This window comes from Pleurodeles waltl, chromosome 11, assembly GCF_031143425.1.
Source record: "Pleurodeles waltl isolate 20211129_DDA chromosome 11, aPleWal1.hap1.20221129, whole genome shotgun sequence".
NCBI classification, from domain to species: Eukaryota; Metazoa; Chordata; class Amphibia; order Caudata; family Salamandridae; genus Pleurodeles; species Pleurodeles waltl.
The window spans coordinates 526,424,945-526,448,930 of record NC_090450.1 but is presented as its reverse complement, the minus strand read 5'-3'; the positions used below and the strand labels follow the sequence as shown (position 1 = coordinate 526,448,930).

At 43.4% G+C, this 23,986-nt stretch overlaps 1 protein-coding gene across 1 annotated transcript; it reads right to left on the bottom strand.

The window, feature by feature from the left end:
* Positions 1–324: 324 nt before the first annotated feature.
* PAQR9 (progestin and adipoQ receptor family member 9) lies at positions 325–7,328 on the bottom strand. The gene has a single exon (XM_069213911.1). The coding sequence runs from the start codon at positions 5,955–5,957 to the stop codon at positions 4,836–4,838; it is 1,122 nt and encodes a 373-aa protein (XP_069070012.1). The 5' UTR covers positions 5,958–7,328; the 3' UTR covers positions 325–4,835.
* Between the last annotated feature and the right edge of the window lie 16,658 nt (positions 7,329–23,986).

Sequence of the window (23,986 nt, the reverse complement as noted above, 5' to 3'; positions counted from 1 at the left end):
GCCTTTGTAAAGCCTGTGACTGTGAATCATAAAATAATTTAGTAAGTTTGGCCCATAAAATAAGTGTGAATACCACCTTGGATGGAGGTGGAGAGGTCGGAGGTGGACAGATAAAGTGAAATGAAGAGTGGAGTGAGGGAATATGGGAGAGGACAAGAAGGGAGAAAGGAAAGGGAGAATGAAGAGTAGCAAACAAAGAGTGAGAGGGAATCATTGAAAGAAATGTTTTAAAACTGACACTTCCCAATGCGCTTGCCTTAGGCAAGAAAACACACAACAACAAATGTGAGGATATAATGATTAGAATTGCCCATGAAACAGAAACATAAATGTATAATTTTAATGGGATAAGCAAACGAGGCCAGTGAAAAAGTAGCAGAATGTCTGAAACACTATTAAGCACTCGAAGAACCAAAAACAGAGCATTACTATTGTGTATCTGAATAACAACAAAGTGAAATTATGCCAGCAATATCATTGTTCTGTTTCACTTCTGACGCCGCCCTAGTATGAGTGACTAAATACATAAATCAAGAACTCTTTGTGACCAGTCACCTGTGGAAGAAGTCAGCAATCCGTCAACTGTTTAATGCACGAGACACCATCTTAGTGGCTCTAAAGTTAAATAGATTTATAAACCCAGTAATAAATAGGCTTTCATCCAATGGGTAGGGACAAAATGTGGGGGTTTTGCTGCCTGGAGTCCACCGGCAGAGAGAAGAATAAAAAGGGTAGAAGCTACAGCAAGGGAAAAAAACACACACAAATTAAAAACAACAATTCACATAAGTAAATCATCATCAACCAGTACAAAAGTGCAAAGTGTAACTGACATGAGAAGTAAAAGGAATTCACATGGAAAACTGATATGCAAAATAGTTGTACCCAATTTGTCAATAATCAATAAATCTTTCGGTTTTTGTCCACACCCTAAAACATTCAAGCACAATTGACTTTTGAAAGAAGGAAACTGTTTACTTAGCTGAAGGGAGTGATGGACTTTAAACCTCAAAAAACGAAAAGCTACATTTCTTTGCCAAAAAAATCCCCTTGCCACTTTCCTCCCGAGTGGGCCCCATATTCATAATTCCTGGGAATTATGCATTTGTAAAAGATGCAGCCAGTGGACAGGATGTGCCTCTCTAGATCAATCTACACTTGTGGGTCAAACCAGAAAGATTGCCACCTGGCACGTTCGGAATACATCACTGCTAATCACGGGATCTTCCTGTGCAAACTTAGCCTGACAACACAGAAAACTAATGAATACACAATGTAATTCTCTTCTCTGGACTTCTGCATCAGACCTGGAAGCGGTTGCTGAAATACAACAGGAGGTCCCAGCACTCTGACATAAATCCAACAAAGGTGCAATGAGCCCTGCGAGGTGAATTAAAGGAAAGGCACGTTGAAAGTTAGACAGAAAGGAGAGCTCCCACTATGCTAAAATCTGATGTTAACGCTTAAGGCAAATCGAGGAGCGTCACACTGAGATGCTGGCACCAACATGGCTTAGGGGTGGTGAATAAAAAATAAACAAGAATGTATCCACAGACACAAACAACAGAAGGGAAGTGCAAACAGTAATGTCTTGAGGTGGCACAGGGAGTCACATGAAATCCCAGTGCTGTAAGAACATCTACTCTATAGCACTCTAGAAATGTGTGGTTATGTACACCAACAACACACTTCAACATAAAAATGTGATGGCTTGTCAAAGAAAAATGGCTATCGCCGAAGGCAGAGCTGAAACCTTCCTATGCAGGATTTCCACTTGAGCTGAGACAAATGATTTCTACTGATTCAGCTGCTGGTAAATGAGTTTTCTTACATTTAATAAACTTTTATGGGAGAAAATTCCTTCCAATTCCAGTTGCTTCTCGGAGCTGGTTATTGGAGCCCAGTGGTGTCTTTTTCTTTAAATGTACATTTTGTTTAACCAGTAAAATGTGTGTGTTTTCCCACTGGATATATGAGGTGCAACTAACAAGAACTCACATGCATTGACTGAATCCAGGATAGACCATTGTGGCAGGCTAACTGGAATGTATCTACCTACTCTGCTGTTCTCTTAAGCATGGCATGGTGCGACCATCCATGAGGAAAGATGCAAGCCTCTTTTCTGTGCATTTGTTTTACAATCAGATATGGAGGGGTGATGACAAGTGTTTCCATCAAGCACAAGGAAGAATCCTCACACTGAATAAAGGCTAAGTCAACTCTATCTGGCAGACATGTCCCTTTTTCCCTTATCTCACAACTAGTCAACCAACAAAAAAGATACGGAATGCAATAATCCCCTTTGAACAAGTGCAACATTAGAAACACAACACTGCATTTCATCAGCCCCGAACCCAAGCGTAGGAAGATTAACCATGATGCTTTTGATTACACATGTGAACTGATTAACCGCTCCCCTCATGACTGACAATCCGGTAATCTCACTGTTCAATTAACATTCAGGTCCGGGCTGGCAGCCCAGTCAATGTTTTATATGTGTGTGGGGGCTACTGGGGGATGGATGTCAGCATTTATCCAAAGCACCATTAAGTTTTTTTTAATCTAAAATACACCTGTTTTTGTTTATATGATTTGGTGGCTGCGATAGAAATACAAGTAAACAGGCAGCTTTTGGTACGTGGTCAGTGTTTGAAAACATTGGTCATCCTTTGTTCAGGGCAATTACACACATTTTTCGTCATCCAACATGTAATATTATAGAAGCTGCCCACTTTTTCCATTGAAAACTCAGTCCCAGTGTAGGTAACAAAGACAAGCCAAACGTAGGCTGTTTAGAAGGTTATCCAGTGCGTATTTTTGGTAAGGTAGACAGATGATTTAAGAAATACAATTCTCCTCCCCAGTGCAAGTATCTCAAACAGAAAAACAACAATCAGATGTGCCAAAAACAGCCAGTGCATGAGGGTGTCATGGAACGTGGACAACCTGGAAAATGTGTTTCCTGTATGCTAATCAGTGCTGCTAAAATTTCACTTATAAGTCTGAAGAAGTCATCTGCCATGCCTTTTGGATAAGAGAAGGTGCCTCTCACATGAGTCTTTATTGGAGAAGGTGTACTATCCAAAGCACTGCACTTTGGGTTATTTTAATAAATTAACTAAAACTAAAACACTAAATAAAGATAATAATAGATCGTTATTGTATAAAGAAAAAATAATCAGCTTTACTCCATCAAATGCTCTTGGATGTTCATGATGGAGGCCGCTTGACTTGGTAGAGACAGTGCGAGGTGCAGTCCTGAGGCTCTTCCCAAGCTATTACCTACACAAGTTTTATGTCACAATATCGAAAACAAAATTATCATCTGAAAAACATACTGTGTTCTAAATATTGTTTCCCATTGGGTGTAGACTTTATATTATTAACTCCAATGTTGCACTATATTTGTAGACAATATTTAGGTCAGAATATTTTTGTCAGACGATATGTAGGCTTTGATAATCTGGTATCATTCCACTATCAGTGGAGCTAGGACCATTTCCAGAGAACAAGTGTGGAATTCATTACGCTAAATATTAAACAGTAATCAAATCATTCAAGTGCTTGGAGGCCTGGGGATACTGTAGAACATGAAGAATCCACAAGCGCACCACTTTTCAAGACAGATTGGGGAACATTAGCAGCACTGATAACTATATACTAGGGCACGTCCTCAAAGTAAATATTATTAAATTCTAATTCCCTTCTCTCCATGGCCTCTAAGATCGGTTTAGTGAACAATCCCAGAACTTTGCCCAGGAATAGAACGGAGTGAGTATTTGAGGGTATTCAATCTACTTTTTTAGGGTAAAAACCTTCTTTTTTTAAATGCAAACACATCAAATATGTTTTTTCCAGTTTAAATGGGGAAGGACTCTGAGATCTACTTCTGAACGACAGACAAATCGCACATTCTGATACCAGAAAACGTATCAAATATTGTTGTTTTATCATGAGCAAGTGCTCCAATGTAAATATAAAATCGTAAATACCATAAGAATGTGGAAAGTATGTACTGTTAGCATTCCATGCGTCTTAACATTCTAAATTCAATAGTGCTATACTTTTGTAGTAAAAATGTTACTGTTTGAAGCAGTACTCAGGATGGCAAAGAATCTTCCTGGCTATCATATTGATGCCAGGGCAACTGGGCCATTCTCCAGACAGTCTGATGAGAACTAGTCATGAGTGTCGAAGACTTCAGTGCAGTGTGATCACGCTTGCAAAATGTGATTCATTAGGTGGAGGTATGAGTACAGTCCATCAGCCTAGAAAATCAAGAACAATTGAGTGGGTTATTGATTTCTCAGGTCCTTGTGTTGTATTATGCGTGCCCTTACTTGTACAGATGGCAATAAAGTCATTGTTGGTTTCAACATCAGTAGTGCAGTTATCTGTTCACATTCATGCCTATGTGTAGGAGTCAACGCTAACACTAGATCGCTTTCTGCTTCACTGTTGATGTCAATAACAGCAGTGCCTGTCCTGGTTGCCCTTCTGCTGTCAGTGCTGTGCTTCTCATCTTCCCCTGATAGTACGGACAGATTCATTCTCCGTGGGTCTTGTTCCTCTAGCGGTAATATCACAAAGAATTCATTCAGTAAAGTATTCTTCAGGCGTTCAGGAATATTAATGCTTGGTCGTTATATCGTTGTGATGTCACTGCCCTTTAAATCTCAGTCCTTTATGGATCAATGTCAGTATAAATGGTTGAGTTTTCTTTTTTAAGAGTTTTCCATGTTAGGACTTGGTCTATTCACCTCTTATCTATTACCAGCTTTGCCTTTCAACCCATAGCACATCTTAGCCTTCCTTAAAACCCTCAGAAACACAAGTCACTTGTGCTTACAGTTGAGGCGTGTGCCCTGCAGGCATCTTCTAACCAGCAACCCCAGGCAGAGCAAAAGTAGGACCATTAAGCCAAGGGTACCAATCAGGGTGGGCTGTGGTGAAATGCTGTCCTCGGAACCCTGCATATGCTGAAGATACTGTTGGAGGCCTTGCTCCACATAGTGGGCCTGATCGTAAATGCTAAGGGCCGTCAGAAGGTGGAAGAGCTGGTGGCTGTGACCCACAATATCAAAGCGGCCAGGACGCAGGCGCTCAGGGATCTTGCTCACATTGAAGAACGCAGCCACCAGAAGCCAGAGGTAGCGGCGGTGGAAGTAGAGGAACAGCGTGGGATTGCTGCGTCGTAAGTCGAAGAGCAGGCTCTCACCCATCACAGGACATGCCATGCTCAGTGGCATAATGAACACGAAGGTGCGCACAGCAAATGGATACGAGCAGCCCTGTGCACGACTAAGACAGCATGCCGCGGTACAGCCAAGTGCCAGTACAAAGGCCACAGGAAGTATGCATGCATGGTAGAGCTCCAGCAGGTGAGAGACCTCCTCCGCGCACCAGCCGAGCCAACCTTCCACATAGGGGGTTAAAACTCCGGCATCCAGCAAGCGCAGGCGTGGAAGCAGGTAGTGTGCATAGGCCACAGTGCTGGCAAAGCCATAGTAACTAATGGAGGCATAGTCAAGGTAGAAGAAGGCTGCACGCAGGCGCAGTGAGAGGCAGCTGAAAAGATGTGCAGCACAGCTCATGCCCAAAGTCAACAGTACACCTGAGGCATAGCACCAGAGTGGTAGCAATGCAGGGTGCAGTGGTGAAATCCCAGCACCCTGAAACAGCAGCAGCCGCCCAAAGCGGCAAACAAACACCAGCAGTGGCACAAAGTGAGTCCAGAAGTTGAGCGTCTCGTTGGTAGGCTGAAATGCTGAAGCCAGGCATTGCTGTGCACTCAGGTGCAATCGCCTGTAGCCTGACAGTATGAAGCACTCTACAAAGTCCTCCGGTACCTGGTCCCAGCGTAGAAGTGCATGTGGAGGAGGAGGCAGAGGTGCTGCCCCTCCGGAGGGAGAAGCGGGCTTCTCAGACTGGACGGCTGAGTCAGGCTTTGGAGACATGATGCTGCTTCCAACAACCAAGGTGGTGGTAGTGCGAGGCCTATAATGTCGCTTCTAAGCACCTTAGGTGATGCAAGTCCGAAAGGGAGGGTTCTGCTGGGGTGGTCGTGTTCTTCTCTCAGTTGTGTTGTCCCATTAAATAGTGGAATATCCTTGAGCTTGTCAACCTTAAATGTGGAAAGGAAGCGTTGGCTACTGCTGGAAAATTGGAATGGTGTAGTGGAGAGGAATTCGTAAGGTTGTCTGAAAAATCCAAAGGAAGGTGTAGTTTCCCTTGCAGTTCATTGGATGAACGACTGGCGAAGGGAGAGATCCACTGTTACTTTTTCAAGTGCAAAAGGGAATCGCTCGCTGCTGTTTGCAATGCTCGAGGCAATATCTTGTGATCCTCCCTGAAAGACCCAATGGAGGGGGGAAATCCGCTGCGGATGCTAGAAAGAGAAGGGGAAACTCGCAGTTTGCGGGTGGGTCTGTGCTGCTTCTCTAGTGAGAGGGCCGCTGCACTGCAGATAGTGTGTGGATCTCACGGATTCCGAGCCAAGGTGGGAATCCCGGTCTCATTCAGAGGGGTACCCCGCTTGGTCTCACCTCATCTTCGAGACGTGGCGCGCCAGTACCCCCAGAAATCATCCCAGTGTCATCTTTGGTACCCCGGTCTCTTAGCAACTGAAATTGTGATGTGGAGGTATTCTCTGTCCGTGTCCGCGGTGGGGCAAGGTGCGGCTCCCCCTCTCCGAGGCATCGAGGGCTGGGGGCTCTCCCGGCCCAATGCAGTTTCTTCCGCTGCCGTCCGAGGGTGGCAGCTTGCTTTTGCAGTACCGGGGCGCCCCACACGCGTTGCGGGGCTCCCCTCGCTCCTGTGTTAAGAATAATCCGCCGCAGGGGCAAAAACAGCCGCGCTTCTACCGCTAATGTTGCAAGTGAAAGCTGCAACAAAGCGCCCTCTGAGCAGCTGCCGCAAAGGATGCAGGCGGCTCCCCCAGCGCCGGCAGAAGCTGCAGGGCACAGCTACAGCGGGCCGTCCTCACCACTCGAGCCGGTGCTTCCCTGCACCTCCTTCAGTCGGACCCGTCCCCCTCAGCATCCCCGCCTCGGCGCTGGCGGGACCGGCCTCCCTCTTCTATTATTCAGCATCGCCGGCTCCCTTTGTCCTGTGGTGGCTCCGGTGTCTGACAGCCCCGGGATCGGCTTCCCTGTCAAGGGCCGGTCTCTGAATGACTGATGGCGTCTCCCGGAGGGGGGTTTGAGCTCAGTTCCCCGGATCATGTTACGCGCCCGGGAAGGTCACTCGGAGAATCGTAGTGCGCTGTGGCGGGACGAGGGCACCTTCACGACCCCCTATCGTTTATTTTGCAATTTCATGGAGCACTTTCAGCAACATGATTCCAGCAGCAGCAGGCGGTGCCCTGTGCACGTGCCAGTCCAAGGTCACCGTGCATATCTAGGAACACTGCACCGAGCTCTTAAGATTATGGAGCATGTATTTTTAGCATATTGGAGACCCTAATTTAAAAACGTAATGTCACGTTTACGTTTCTGCTACAGTCCTTGAATTTGGTCCTAATTGCATACATTAGTGTAATAGTGTTTAAAAACTGTAGAAAACCGGCTGCATTAATAATAACCAGAGTCAAAGGAAATATGCGACAGGACAGGGACAAAGTATGCGTCAGCGTGATTAAATTATGTAGCAAGTCAAATAATGTTGCACAATGCAACATAGTTAATGACAGTATTACTTCATTATTGTGTCATTTGTAGGTCTCACCTATGACACTGCGTGTGTCAGCTGTTGCAAGACATATTGCTGTCTTTCAGTGGGCTTAGATCCTGTTTACCACTGGTTGGCTTTGTTGTCACTCTCATTTGCTTGCTTCTTATTTGTTATGTTTGTGGGCTTTTCTTCCTCTCCTTGTAGTTGTCCACCCCTGGAGTATGGGTGCATTACTATACTTATACTGTGTGCTACTTTTTTCTTTTTTGTTTTTGCACTCTATGAGAGTACATGTGGTTTCTCACTCTCTCTCTTATTTGCTTCTCCACCATACCGAGCTCAGTGTTCCTCTTGCTTGCCCATGAGCTTTTCTCGCTGTACCGCACGTTGCCTTTTCTCCCGCCTGCTACGTTGCTCTCTTTTTCCTGTTTGACTACCAGCTCCCCATGTTCCTTCCCCTACCCGTGCTTTTAAACACCACTCCAATCAGTTTCCACTCTTGACTTCCCGTGATGCTTTCGCTACCCTCACCTGCGGCCCCTCATGTTGCTTCCCCTACCCACTTAAAAAAAAACTTACGTTTTTTCTTTTTAGATCCTGATCTAACTTTGATAGGTAGCTAAAAAGAAAAAAAAAGCAGCTGCATCATTAAAATGTTATAGTCGCGTGCATGCGTGGTGCACTTCTCCAGATCATACTTCATTTCACTGAACTCCTTGCCAATCACTACAGCCGTACCACCCTAAATATAATGAATAAGCTTACTCTTTTAATGCAGAAATCCTTCAAGCAGAAACCTTTTTTCTCTCCTTTATACCACAAAGCACTTCAGCAAAGGAAAAGTCTGAACTTTAGAAATAAACACCTGAATCACTTCCAGCTTACTTATAGTCCTAACCTTCCTCAATAAAGTTAACTACTTCCAAAACAATTCAAAGTGGCCTAGCTCTATTCAAGAATGATCTTTCAGACCATTAAACATTGTGTTAACCCATCTAAGAAATGTAAAATTCGTAGTTCTGCTACGATTGCAAACAATATGCCAAGTTCTTCCTTGTAAGGATGCTAAAAATATACAAAGAACATTCTAAAGAAATATTCTAAAATGGCAGTCTTTCAAACAACTAGACCCGATGACACTGTTATGCAAACTATGCCCTCCACAACTCACATTGATCACCGTCTTTCTGACATCCTCTGCTCAGAACCTAGGCTCTCCTGATTCTTAAAATCATCAACAGCTTACTAGAGGAATTAAAAACCTATGAGAAGGAAAACTGTATTTGTTTGTTGCTTGGAAATGACTGTTTTAGCAGGATGTAATGTTAAATTGTACTTATTAGGTCAGTAAGTGTTTTTTAATCTCAGCAGTATTTACTGGATCATTGGCTTGTTTACTAATGAGGAATTTCTTTTCTCAGGCTTTTCCTTGTCTATGTGCCTGTATGATGTGTATACACACACACACACACACATACACAAACATATATTTATTGATTTAAAATACCAAGGGGCAGTCGCCACTGGGTATTTATACTTAGAATCGTGTTTCCATGGGAAATGCATTTTTTGGGTTGCTAATAACTTTGGACTCCTTTAACAAATCTCCACAAAACATTCCAATAAAGTGCTAATTATTGACTAGTTTGCACATGGAAATGTTCAAGGTGAACCGTCAAGCAGGGGCTGAGAAAAAGGGGAGGAGTCCCAAAACACATTTTCACATTAATTTTTCATAAGAACTTTAGACACTGCTACAGTCCAAACCACCAAACAAATTTACACCAAACTTCGCAGAAAGCTAGGTCTTGGTCCAGAAAGAGAGCTTTTTGAAATTTGGTGTAAATCGAGCAATTAGCGATCAAAAACATTGTTAACTTTTTATATCTAGGGACGCGGAGCCCCTGCAGATCCGACAGATTGACTGCTGAGATCTGATTGGCTACCACCACATCAACAAGAAAGTGGTGGCAGCTATCTTAGGACTTGTGATCCAGTCCCATGTCCTAAAAAACAGAAAAAAGGCATAAGGGACAGGGTAGAGTACCCTGACGCCCCAGCCCTGGTAGTGGAGTCCTAGAGGGACCCTGCCTGGGGCCAAGAATATATATATATTTTTAATTGCCTCAAATTTGCTGTGGGTCAGTGGCAAAATAAAAAAAAAGAAGCACAAGCTCCCACGCTTCTTTCTTACAATTATGCGGAGTGGTCCAGTGCCTGGGGTGACGACATACCTTTATTTTGATTGGGAAGGGGGGCATGTGGCCCCCTCTCCAGGTCATTTTTGGCCCTTGGGGACCCCTATCCCTGCACCCAAAGTATATTTTAAGGAGAGGAGGACCTGTGGCCCCTCTCCACAGGCCATTTTCAGTCCAGGGGACTCTATCTCTGGGGGCTAAAGTATTTTTAAGGTGCTGGGAATACGCACCCTGCCCCAGGCCACTTTCAGCCAACCCCATCCCATTCCCTGGGGTCGCTAAACTACTTAAAAGGGAGGAAGAGCATTGCCCCCTTGAGCCATTATTGGGCCCAGGGACCCAATCCCCTAGGGTCGACTCATGTGCTATGTCCCGGGAAGCCTACCCCGGGACACAGAAGTTTCCCTACCTGTACCAGCATGGACAGGGAAACTTGTGTTTACTTGCACCTGTTGGAGGCATTTTTAAAACTCCAGCCAAACAGCACTGAACATAAAGTCTGCACCCAGCAGGGCAGGAGCTTTAAAAATGCTCCCACCAGCTCGGAGCAGACTTTTGGTCTGTTTCCCTGCCTGCATTGATGTGGGCAGAGAAACAGATCAAGATATTGCTCCCACCCGAAGGGAGCAACATAAATATCCGCTCCCTGCGGACAGGAGCAATGCCGGCTCACTCAGCTTGTGAGGGCTGGCTGGGGCCGGGGGCCCCACTCTTCAAAATTGATACTGCCTTAGGGGGTGGCCTCCGGCACCTTTAAAACAAATGCCCTGGTGGATAGGGGCCTACATAAGGCTTTGGGGGCATATGGCCCCCTCCCCTTTAAAATACAGTACCCTGGGGGATTTGGTCCCAAGAGCCTATTAAGGCTCTGGAAGGGGGGCCACATGGCCCCATCCCGTGTTTGATTATATGAGTTCCCAGGGATGGGATCCTTGGTTGCCAAGAAGGCTTGGGGACGGCGGGCCGCATTATTTGGCCTCAGTAATGGGGTCCCCAGAGACCAAATTCCAATCCTACACCATGTAGCAAAGGTTCAACCCCCTGTTGTGAATGCCCAGAGGCTAGGCGCGGCATGTGGTTGGCTGTATCTAGGGGTGTTGGCCACAGTGCCTGGCCACAGGCCAGGCCCTGTGGCCAATCCCCTGCCATGCACAACCGAATGCCCTGTGCAGCATGGGGTTGGCTGCCTTTGGGTACTGTTGACCACAGGCCCTGTGGCCAACCCCTCCATGCATCGTTGAAGGCTGTGCACAGTGTGGTGTGGGCTGTCTGGGGGGTTGCCCACAGGGCCGGGCCACGGTGCAGGCCTTTTGGCCAACTCCTGCCACGTATGGCTAACAGCCTTTTGTGGGGTTGGCATCCTTTGAGGGGTGTTGGCCAAAGGCTGTGCTCTGCTTGGGGTTGTCTGCATGTGGGGGGGTTGGTCAGAGGGCCTGGCCGCAGGCCTGGCTTGCCTCGCCGATCGAAGGTCCTGCACAGGTAGAGTTGGCTGCCTTTGGGAGGTTGGCCACAGGGCCTGGAGGCAGGCCTGGTGGCCTACCGCCCTCCATGTATTATCAAAGGGCATGCACAGCTTAGGGTTGTCTCCATGTTGGTTGTTGGGTGCAGGTCTGGTGTTATTGCCAATCCCTCTCCTCGCACGCCCAAAGCGTGGGGTTGTCTGCATGTTGGGTGAGGTTGGCTGCATGGCCTGGCTGCAGGCCATGCGTTGCAGCCAACCTATTCCAGAAACGGCCACAGGCCATGCGCATTGGGGTGTTGGATTTATGTATGGTAATAATTTATACTTTAAGTTATAAAAACCCTAGAAACTCACTGAAAAAACAGAAGTTAAAGTAACATTATAGTTTGGTGAAATGTTCAATAACAAAGTAACATTTTAAATTCTAAAAACCTAAGAAATTCACCAGTTATAGTTATCTCATGTAACTATGACTCATGCCCCCTTAAATCTAGTTAGGTTATTTCTTTGATTAATAAAAAATAAACCTTGAGCCAAGTGACATCCAAAGTGTAAGAACAGTCTCCAAACTTCCCTTTTCTAGACAGGTTACAAAAGATATCCACACCTCTAGAACAAAGACATGTTAGAGGGTGTTTGGGCTGAATCCCTCCTTTACTGTAGAATGGAAATAGCAACTCTCTTGGTACTCTATGACACCATGCACATTCAGGACAGAGTAGAAGTCTGCCTTTTGATGTTATTGGATTTATCAGAAGCATTTAAAACAATTGGCTGCAACATTTTACTCACTTTACTCAAACTGAGCAATATTTACAAGTCAGCCACACACACCCTAATCACCAGTAGGCTGGACTGTGGGAACACCTTCTACGCAGGATTTATCAAGTAACCCATTGAAGACTAACCAAAACTCTGCTACCAGACTCACCTGCCCATTGAGAACTCATGATCCCACACCTCAGGGAGCTCCACTGGCTCCTGATACACAAATGCGAAGAGTTCAGACTCCTTACTCACAACATACAGGCACTAAACATCTGCCCCATATCTTCTTCTACAAACTCTCCAGACACCTACACTTAGCAGGACTCCTACTTGCAAACATCCCATGCATACACAGAAAGGAATCCTGAGATCAGGCCTTCTCCTATGTCATTCTTAAAGCGCGGAAAGACGTAATACTACAGATCAGCGCCCCCTCCTTTCTTCTTCCACAAGAATCTGAAGACCTGGGAGCAGGTTTACTAACATTTCACACAACATAGTGCAGCAAGTCAACTTGCTGCACTGTGTTGTGTTGCTTGAAAGGGAGACATCAGAAATGTGTGATATTTACAAAGTTATGACACATTTCTGCTGTTTCCTTCTGCTGGTGCACTCTATGCTGCCTAGCGGCAATCCATGCACCCTTGCACCATAGTATTAGGGTGCCTGCCTTACAAAGGCTAGGTTTTGAGCTGGAGGGAACAACTTCCTGCACAAAAACAATCCTTAAAGATATTTTTCCTTGTTGTGCCTGGGTCTGGGAAGCACAGCATTTTGGGGCTATCCCAGCTTTACAGCTCTTTGTAAATCTAGGAACGTGCCGAAATCCATGGGTGGATGCGTGGTAACACCCACAATCCAGCCATGGAAAGCCTCCCTGCCACAAAGTAACGCAAAGCAGCAAAATACACTGCCTTGCCTTACCTTGTATTTACTGAGATGTGTAGAGCCATGCAAGGAGACCTTGCATAGCTTGATCAATACCAGGGCTTGCTTTGAAAAGTGGTGCAAGACCAATGCAAACCCTTATTAGAGCTGCCCCCTGGCTCTTCGAATAGCCCTACCTGCTCTAGGTGAAGTTAGACTCGCACCTGCTTAATGCCAGAATACCCTCCCAGGGGATAGTCCACTTCACAAATCCTTGTAACATAGCATTAACCTATTCTCAAGATCACAATTCATAAAGATGAAGAGCTCAACAATGCTGCAACCTAACCATAGTCTACCACAGGGTTCAAACAATTAACTCCTTATATTCAACCTCTACCTGGAACTGACACTATTCAAACTTCTTAGCAGAAATTATATTGTTAGTCCTGGCCTTGAAAGAGGTTTAACTGTTTCATCAGTCTCTTTCTGCATTGAAAAAAAATCGAATTGTAAAAATACATACCTACTAACATACATATCTGGGTTATTGCACAGTCCTCTTTAGCCACTGGTCTGTTCAACAGTCAATCATATGTTACATCTGCCTATGAAAGCATATACCATGGGACAACAGGTTAGCCCACTTCAGCCATTGGCTCTTGTTAGAAATGGGGTCTTTGGTTGACAGTCAGGTTACACCCTGTTCAAGCAAGGACCCTCACTCTAGTCAGGGTAAAAGAGAATCACCCTCAGCTAACCCCTGCTTACCCCATTGGTAGCTTGGCAGAGCAGTAGGCTTAACTTCAGAGTACTAGGTGTAAAGTATTTGTACCAACACACACAGTAACTTAATGAAAACACTACACCAGTTTAGAAAAATAGGAAATATTTATCTAAACAAAACAAGACCAAAACGACGAAAATCCACCATACACAAGTCAAGTTATCAATAAAAATGCAAAAAGAGTCTTTAAGTAGTTTTAAACACACACTAGCTCTGCTAGAGTGAAAATGTACCTGGTGCACGTCAAAAATAACCCCGCACGGGTGGGTGTGCGTCAAAAATAACTCCGCACAACGGTACGTGAGTGGAAAATTCAGCCGCACAATGATCCGAAAATCCCGCAGCGCAGGTGTGATCTCCCAGCCTCCATCAGCGATGCTGCGCGTCGTTTCTCCTGCTCCGTGTATCGATTCTTCGGTTGCGTTTCCTGCGAGCGTCGTTTCTCAGCTGCGGAGCCGGCTGCGCGTCGTTTTTTCAGGCGCTGATCGGATTTGCGTCAATCTTTTCCCCGCACGGCGCTCTGTGCGTGGATTTTCTTGTCTTTAGGCTGCCAGCTTCTCCTTTCAGGGTCCCAGGAACTGGATGGGCACCACAGGGCAGAGTAGGAGTCTCTCCAGAGACTCCAGGTGCTGGCAGAGAGAAGTCTTTGCTGTCCCTGAGACTTCAAACAACAGGAGGCAAGCTCTAGATCAAGCCCTTGGAGATTTCTTCTCAAGATGGAAGGCACCAAAGTCCAGTCTTTGCCCTCTTACTCTGGCAGAAGCAGGAACTGCAGGATAGCTCCACAAAGCACAGTGACAGGCAGGGCAGCTCTTCTTCCTCAGTTATTCAGCTCTTCTCCAGGCAGAGGTTCCTCTTGGTTCCAGAAGTGTTTCTAAAGTCTGTGGTTTTGGGTGCCCTTCTTATACCCAATTTCTCCTTTGAAGTAGGCCTACTTCAAAGTAAGGTCTCTTTGGAATGTGAAATCCTGCATTGCCCAGGCCAGGCCCCAGACACTCACCAGGGGGTTGGAGACTGCATTGTGTGAGGGCAGGCACAGCCCTTTCAGGTGCGAATGACCACTCCTCCCCTCCCTCCTAGCACAGATGGCTCATTAGGATATGCAGGCTACACCCCAGCTCCCTTTGTGTCACTGTCTAGTGTGAGGTGCAACCAGCCCAACTGTCAAACTGACCCAGACAGGGAATCCACAAACAGGCAGAGTCACATAAATGGTATAAACAAGAAAATGCTCACTTTCTAAAAGTGGCATTTTCAAACACACAATCTTAAAATCAACTTTACTAAAAGATGTATTTTTAAATTGTGAGCTCAGAGAACCCAAACTCCACATGTCCATCCGCTCCCAAAGGGAATCTACACTTTAATCAGATTTAAAGGTAACCCCCATGTTAACCTATGTGAGGGACAGGCCTTGCAACAGTGAAAAACTAATTTAGCAATATTTCACTGTCAGGACATATAAAACACATTACTATATGTCCTACCTTAACCATACACTGCACCCTGCCCTTCCTTGGGGCTACCTAGGGCCTACCTTAGGGGTGTCTTACATGTAAGAAAATTGAAGGTTTAGGCCTGGCAAGTGGGTACACTTGCCAAGTCGAATTTACAGTTAAAATTGCACACACAGACACTGCAGTGGCGGGTCTGAGACATGATTACAGAGCTACTTATGTGGGTGGCACAAGCAGTGCTGCAGGCCCACTAGTAGCATTTGATTTACAGGCCCAGGGCACCTCTAGTGCACTGTACTAGGGACTTACTAGTAAATCAAATATGCCAATCATGGATAAACCAATCACATACACATTTTGTAAAGGAGCACTTGCACTTTAGCACTGCAGTGGTAAAGTGCCCAGAGTAACAAAAACAGTAAAATCAGAGTCCAGCACATATCAACAACCTGGGGAACAGAGGCAAAACGTTAAAGGGAGACCACGCCAAGGATGAAAAGTCTAACAGCTCTCTTACGCCATGAGCATTTTGCTTGATCACATGTGCACATCCACCTTAAAAGGGTTTCACTTCAGTGCCAGACCTAATTTGCTAATAATTTCTTTGCAACAGCGTGTTTCCCCTTCTTTATCCTTTGTTACTTCTATAGCCATCCTTGTGTGTTTTAAATCTGTCTTCCGTCTACAGTTATTCAAAGCCCAGGGTGTCTATCCTTAACATTAATAAGAATCATATTATGCTGCAATGTGCCTTAAAATTAAAAATAGCTGGTATGCATATACTAAGTATACCTGCCTGCTAGAAATAAGACATATTTTTCTTTTAAAATTATATTAAATGGCTAATTTTCTTTAAATCTAGCATTTTTATTACAAGCATACGGGTGACACGTTTAGGTTGTGGCATGTTTTCCTCTGTTTATTTTTGTGGCGTATGCTTGCAATAAAAAAAACGAACTATTGCACCAGCATGCCAAGGACAGGCCAGTGGGCTTTACCAATGCTTATTAATTAACTTGTTGACTACGAATATAATTTCTTTATCTCCTAAATGCTCTGTGTGATGGGGAGCACGTCCCAGCTTAAAAAATGCAGGCTGTACATGTAAAAAAACAACGAAACGGCGGCCATCTTGCTCTAAGCACCAGATTTAGACCTGCGTACTAAGTCAGAATTATGTTTTCATGCTGTAATATAGTATTAGCGAATTGTAATGTTCTAAGAAGGGCACTGCGATAAATGTGTGGGGATCCTATTACCACACTTGTGGGAGCCCACAATGTGAAGCATACTGTTCCATGCTGTATCCGCTCTTTGCTTCCCTGAACTCACCTTTATGCAGCACATCACAAAACACTCAACTAGTGAACTCACATTATAAAAGAAACTGTAAACTCGGTATTCATTAGCATGAAACCAAAGGCATGAGCGGAGCAGATATGCAGCTTTCCTTTCCTGAACTAAAGCTATTTATAATTTCTGCTCAATTTTTAATGATGAAAGCGAAACGGTCAGAGCAGAGTGAAAAGGAAATGAGATAGGGTTAAGAAGGTGATGAGGGAAGTGTGCGTCACGCGCTTCTTTAGTAGTCATGGTGGGGAGAAAGAAAAGCACATGTTCACTTCCTTCACTTGTTTTCCTGTTCTTTGTCTTTTGTGTTTGCATTTTGGCATCTCTTCCCAAGTCTAAAGACGTGTTAAGTGAGAGCCTGAGTGCCTCATCATAGACATTGTAGCCGCGCTGGGCAATTTAGTTATCCAGTGGCGCTGGGGCAATTTTCACTGGTTTCAGGCAATTCAGCATCAGCACAGTTTTCAATCAATATTTGCACTCACCGACTCAAAGTGCTGTTTTTGTGCTATGATCTGTTGGTGCAAAAGCCACTGTTGCACTGGTCATCCGTACAAGCGTCACCCCAAAATTTCTCGGCACTGTTTCAGAGTCGTCGAGAAGCAGTGCACAATTGCCTTGCACCGGTGCAATTTTTATGATGTGTGGCCTGGTGTACAAAGCAGTTTTGCAAGCGCAAAACCAGTAATTCACAAAATCACAGGGTTTGTGAATGGAAAAGGACTTTTCTGAATGTACAAAAGCACTTTTACAAGTCGGAAAATTCTGACTCATAAAAGATCATTTGCAATCCTTTCAAAATCACAAATAGGAGTGGATGTGAAAGGAGCAACCTTCCGATTTCTGATTCAGAGAGGAATATATCGAAGGTTTATAACTGCAAATGTGGTTGGAAACTATTGATGAGTTATCACCCCTTAAGTTGGAGTGGTAATTGATTTAGAATGGGTATGGGTCCCCCTGGGACACTTTTACATTTATAAATAGTGTTAGGAGCCTCCCGTTAATGGGCATTGGAGCCTTTTGTAAAAAAAAAAAATCTATGTGAAAATACAAATGTAAAGAAGGAGGTTTGCTGGCCCTTGCATGGTTCCATTGATATATTGCCTATTTGAGTACTTGCTTACATTGATCTCTAGAAGAGTTCTTTTCAGTATCTCAGATAATGAAGTCTCTGCTATTTCTTTGGCCCTAGACAGCCCAGTCTCAAGTGTATCCGGCTTCCTCCCACAAATGGAAGGGAGACCAGCAGTACTGGCAGTTTTAAAAGGTGAATCCTCGCTTGTAGCTCTCTTTCCTTAGCCCATGGTCGTGCAAAGGCCAGACGCACTGCTTGTAGCAAAATAGATTTTCTGATACCAATGATCTCCCTCAAAACATGGCTTTCTGCTATATCTATCCATCTTAGATTTTTACCCACTCAAATTGCTGACCCATGGGTCATATATGGAACTACCTAGGCTTTGCACATCAGAATGATTGATTGTACTTAGTGACTTCCAATAGTGGAGTGAAATAGATTTAGTCTGACCATCATCGATTTTGCTATAGACCACAAGGTTAGTCTATCATCTATAATTAGTCTCAGATTGGTACATTGTTCCACCCACATAAACCAGGTGCATCTCTAGTTCCAGAAGTAGTTTTTAGAGCTTTTTCCAATTGTAATTATTTATGTTGCAATGTCACAGGGACATAAATTAGATTAACATATCATTGGCACAGAAAAATAATAAATGTGGTGTCAATCTTACCGACAACCCCATTCACTTTACAGGAATCTGAGTACAGATCAGAATTAAATAAGTTGAATAGAAGACAGGCCCGTAGACACCCCTGCTTTGCTTCCCAAATCATTGAAATTTTAATGGCAGTCGCCTGTGTTTTCTACAGAAGTGCAAGGAAGCAGACATGTATTCATACTATAGGAGCATTCCTCTTAATATTTTCTTCTCATACTGAAGGCCTGATTTAGATCTTGGTGGAACTACTGTCGTCCCTCCGTGGTGGAGTTTACAAGTACTCCATCAAGCTGACGGATTCCTGCCTGCCCTATTTAGATGTCTGCGGGCATAACCTCGGTCCGCTTTAGTAGAATGTTTTCTGTTGCGTAGGTGGTGCACTGATGCGGTGGACTTCTCTGCTGGCTAACATTACTCTGTTGCTGGCAGGGAGGCTATACTGCACTTAGCATATTTAGATTTCACAGTTGTGCTGGCGCTGTCCTTGTGCGAATTCCTGACAGCGGGATTCAATTGTGCGATGTGCTCAACATTGACTATGCCTGCGGCTATTGGATGGATGTTAGGATCACACACCTGATGTGTTTTGGCTAATTGTTTTCACCTGTACGCCACACTATAAAACACACTCTTTTTCTGACCACCATTTGGCTCCCTATGTTTCTTGTTCTTTTGTCTCAATCTTTTTTTAGTTAACTTGTGGGTTCCCTTTTTTATTTCATTTAATTTCCTTAGAATGGCAGGGAGGAGAAATCCCTGTTTCACAGAGGAAGAATTGTTAGTCACGATGGATAAAATCATTAAAGTAGAGCCACTATTGTTTGGAGCACAAGTACAAAATACAACTATAGCACGGAAAAGTCAAATGTGGTCCAGAATAGTTGACAGTGAATGCTGTAGCAAACAACCTGCACACACAGGAGGAAATTAGGAAGAGGTGGACTAACCTGCGGGGTAGAGTGCATTCTCTGGCCTACAAGCGTCACCTGGAGTTCCAGAGGAGAGGAGGTGGTTCTCCCAACCTCCTCTTACAACTGTATCCCTGGGATGAGAAGGTCTTGCAGATCCTACATCCTGAAGGCTTGACAGAAATCCCTGGTGGAGTGGAGACTGATAATTTATATTTTTGAATGTCTCACTAAACCTTAATGTCATTTTCTTTATAATTTACCTGTTAAAAATGTGTTTTCTACCTTTTTTATACATATAAACCTATAATTTAATAGTTAATTCTGCTTTACAGTGGAAATATCTAGTTTTCTTGTTGTTTCTCTCATTTCACAGTTAAAATGTTTTGTTAATACCATATGCTCTTCACCATGATTCACATTTCTATTTTCCTTGTTTGTTTGTTTGTTTGCATGCATGTAGTCTGTTTAATTTACATTTACAGTATTCAATCTCCATAAATTTTTACAATATGTTATGGTGCAAATAAGTGTTTTAACACCTCTGAACAAATTACTGATATATATTTAAAATAGGAAATGTGAGTTTATTTCTACTGCATATTTTTACTATGTATGTTTCACTTACACATTTGCAAGTGTTGTAAAAGTTTAATTGAAATGACTACAGCTACCGTGATGCTTTTGATGTTTTTTCTAATAATATTGCAAAGTTATTTTGGTTCAATCTCTCTTATCTTCCAATGTTCACATAAATTAAATAATGTTTTTATCATCCTCCATATCATTCTATGTTGTGAATTGTGATGTTTAATTTTGCATGTCCTCATTTACATAATATTTAATTTATTTGATGGCATCTGTCTCACTAATCAAATGTTTTCTCTTTAAATGTTTAATGTATGTTAATAAATATATATATATATATATATATATATATATATATATATATATATATATATATAACACCAAAAAACGCCGGAATCCCACGGCTCACTATCGGGGCGATCCAAATGTGGTTCCAGCATACCACATATATGAACCAAGCTTTCTCCAAATAATACAAAAGTCCTCAGACAACAATGTGTGATCAAAAATCTATATTTTTACAAAGCGAATACCACTACCCAACGCGTTTCAGCCGTAGCCTTGTTCACGTGTGAAATGGTTTGTTCAATCAACCTACACATATAAACGCAGTCACAAAAACAAATAAAGGACTACCTCCTCAATACAATGCATAGCCCCATTGTGGTCTCTGTTACACCAGAGCGCAATTTTGGAGTGTGGGAGTTTTTAAGGCATTCCAATCACAATGCAACCTAATCTTAACCACTGCTTGGTATTTGTAACAAACAAAATATCACATTTTATCAGTATCAAATTACCTTCACATATAACCAAAATAGTAAGGTTTTTAAAACATTATGGGGGTCATTCTGACCGCCAGGGCCAACGACCGCGGGAGCACCGCCAACAGGCTGGCGGTGCTCCCATGGGCATTCTGACCGCGGCGGTACAGCCGTGGTCAGAAACGGGAAACCGGCGGTGCCCCGCTGGTTTCCCGCTGCCCTGGGGAATCCTCCATGGCGGCGCTGCAGGCAGCGCCGCCATGGGGATTCCGACCCCCTTACCGCCAGCCTGGTTCTGGCGGTTTTGACCGCCAGAACCTGGCTGGCGGTAACGGGTGTCGTGGGGCTCCTGGGGCCCCACCAAGATTTTCAGTGTCTGCCAAGCAGACACTGAAAATCGCGACGGGTGCAACTGCACCCATCGCACCCCTTCCACTCCGCCGGCTCCATTCGGAGCCGGCATCCTCATGGAAGGGGGTTTCCCGCTGGGCTGGCGGGCGGCCTTCTGGCGGTCGCCCGCCAGCCCAGCGGGAAACTCAGAATGGCCGCTGCGGTCATTTGACCGCGGTGCGGTCATTGGCGGCTCCCTCCGGCCGTGCGGTTACCGCGGCCGGCAGGAGTCAGAATGACCCCCTATATCCAATTTATAACATTTTTCAAATCATTCATATATTAAATGCAAGTGCAAATCTATATATATGTAGATAATGCCATGGCAATGAGAAAGATAATTTATCATCAGTTAATAATGTATGCCTGTCCACTCCCCAATATATTATGCATATAGTACCCTAAAGTGACCCAACCCTTACTTACAACCAATCAAAACAAACCATACCCACAAAGTTCAAATCACCCTGAATAGTAAAAAAGTTATCTATTATACATGCATACTAGAGGTTACAAAATGCTATTACCTATACCATTGAGCCATCTTCAACCCAAATGTACATTTAATTCTTCACTAGAGTTTAACCCAACAGGATTCAATGTATTGAGTTTGATAATTAATTTGGATTCCAAAATCCGCAATTGTTTCTCTGTACTACCACATATATTTTGTTTGACCTGATCTAGAACCACAAAACTGAGCATCTTCTCATCCTCTTTATGTGATGTATGAAAATGTCTTGCCACTGGGTAATTCCGATCAGATTTACGAATGGCCCTTATATGCTCTAATATTCTTTTTTTGGCCTTATGTATGGTGCTACCAACATACCATTTCCTGCACGGGCATTGAAGGCCATATACACAAAAATCTGTATTACAACTAAAATGCCCCTTGATTTGATAAATCCTCTTACCACTGTCACATTCCACTCTCTCACAGTTACTGCTGTATTTACACGCTTTACATCTTTTACAGCAGTAAAAACCAGACGGATTACCAGAAAACCCTCTTTCTATCCGATTGCTTGGAACCATATTTCAGCTCAAATCATCTCTTAGAGACCTACCCCTACGCAAAGTCACTAATGGTTTCTCTGGAATATCTTTATGTAAAACAGAATCTGTTTGCAAAATCTGCCAGCTTTTCGATAGGATCTGTCTTACTGCACATGCCTGACTTGAAAAGGTGGTAATAAATCTCAAGCATTCCTTTGACTCTCGCTTCTCCTCTCTGTTATATAATAGCTCTTCTCTCTTCATGGTATCTATCTTGTTTTTCACATGTTGTATGATTTTAATACTGTATCCTCTTTCTCTGAATCTGACACATATACGCTGACTTTCTTTTTGATAATCATCCCATGTACTGCATACTCTATGAGCTCTCAAAAGTTCTACATATGGAATGCTCTGTATCAGCTTCGGTGGATGTACACTCTTAGCACTTAACAGGCTGTTCCCAGCTGTTACGTTTCTATGTATCTTTGTAGTCAACTGGTGATCTTGCACTATCACATCCACATCTAAAAATTGGATCAGTTTTTTATTCAACGTTTCACATAACTGTAGATTAAATTGGTTTGTATTTAAAGCCGCCACAAACCTAAGTGCGGCCTCCTCTTCACCCTTCCAAATTACAAAGATGTTATAGATAAAACAACACCATAGTATTACTTTATCTTCAAAATCTGGTATGTTCGTAGATGCCTGTTCCTCCCACCAACCCATCATCAAATTTGCGTAACTTGGTGCAAAACATGTGCCCATTGCTGTTCCTTGTAATTAGCGGGACAGTTAATTATCAAACAGGAAAAAATTGTTTTCGAGGCAGTAATTAATCATATCACAAATCATTTCAGTATGAAATAAATATGATATCGATCTAGCCATCATGTAATGCCTGACAGCTCTTATAGCCGTATCATGTTGGATACTTGTGTAAAGACTAGTCACGTCTAAAGTCAGGAGTATATAATCGTCTTCCCACTGAATACCATCTATCAATTTCAGAAAATGTTTTGTGTCTTTCACATATGACGGGAGGCTTTCCACAAATGGTCTTAAGAAGTAATCTATATACCTTGAGGTATTTTCTAACAACGACCCCATAGCAGAAACAATAGTTCTACCAGGGGGAGACTTTTTGTTCTTATGTAGCTTCGATAACAGATACATAATGGGAATGACTTGATTGTCACATTTCAAGAAGCAAAATTCATCCCAACTCAATAGATCTCTATCCTTCCAATCACACAACTTCTCATAATACACTGTGTTAGCTATCTTCACATCAATTAACTGTACCTGTGTATAACAATTACAATCTCTCAATTGCCTTACTCACTCTGTTATATATGCATCTTTATCCCAAACTACAATGTTCCCTCCTTTGTCTGATTGTCACATCACAATGTCTGGATCTTCTTTCAGACTGCATAACGCATCTTTTTGTGACAAGGAAAGATTATCATATTTCCTATTTTTAGGCTTTTATCTGATTCTCTTTAACTCCTTAGTGCTAAGAGTGCACATCCACCGAAGCTGGAACAGAGCATCCCATATGGAGAACTTTTGAGAGCTCATAGAGTATGCAGTACATAGGATGGTTATCAAAAAGAAAGTCAGCGTATGTGTGTCAGATTCAGAGAAAGAGGATACAGTATTAAAATCATACAACAAGCGAAAAACAAGGTAGATACCATGAAGAGAGAAGAGCTATTATATAACAGAGAGGAGAAGCGAGAGTCAAAGGAATGCTTGAGATTTATTACCACCTTTTCAAGTCAGGCATGTGCAGTAAGACAGATCCTATCGAAAAGCTGGCATATTTTGCAAACAGATTCTGTTTTAGATAAATATATTCCAGAGAAACCATTAGTGACTTTTCGTAGGGGTAGGTCTCTAAGAGATGATTTGAGCTGAAATATGGTTACAAGCAATCAGATAAAAAGAGGGTTTTCTGGTAATCCGTCTGTTTTTTACTGCTGTAAAAGATGTAAAGCGTGTAAATACAGCAGTAACTGTGAGAGAG

Coding starts and splice junctions, on each gene's coding strand:
- PAQR9 (XM_069213911.1), bottom strand. CDS start 5,957: ATGTCTCCAAAGCCTGACTCAGCCGTCCAGTCTGAGAAGCCCGCTTCT.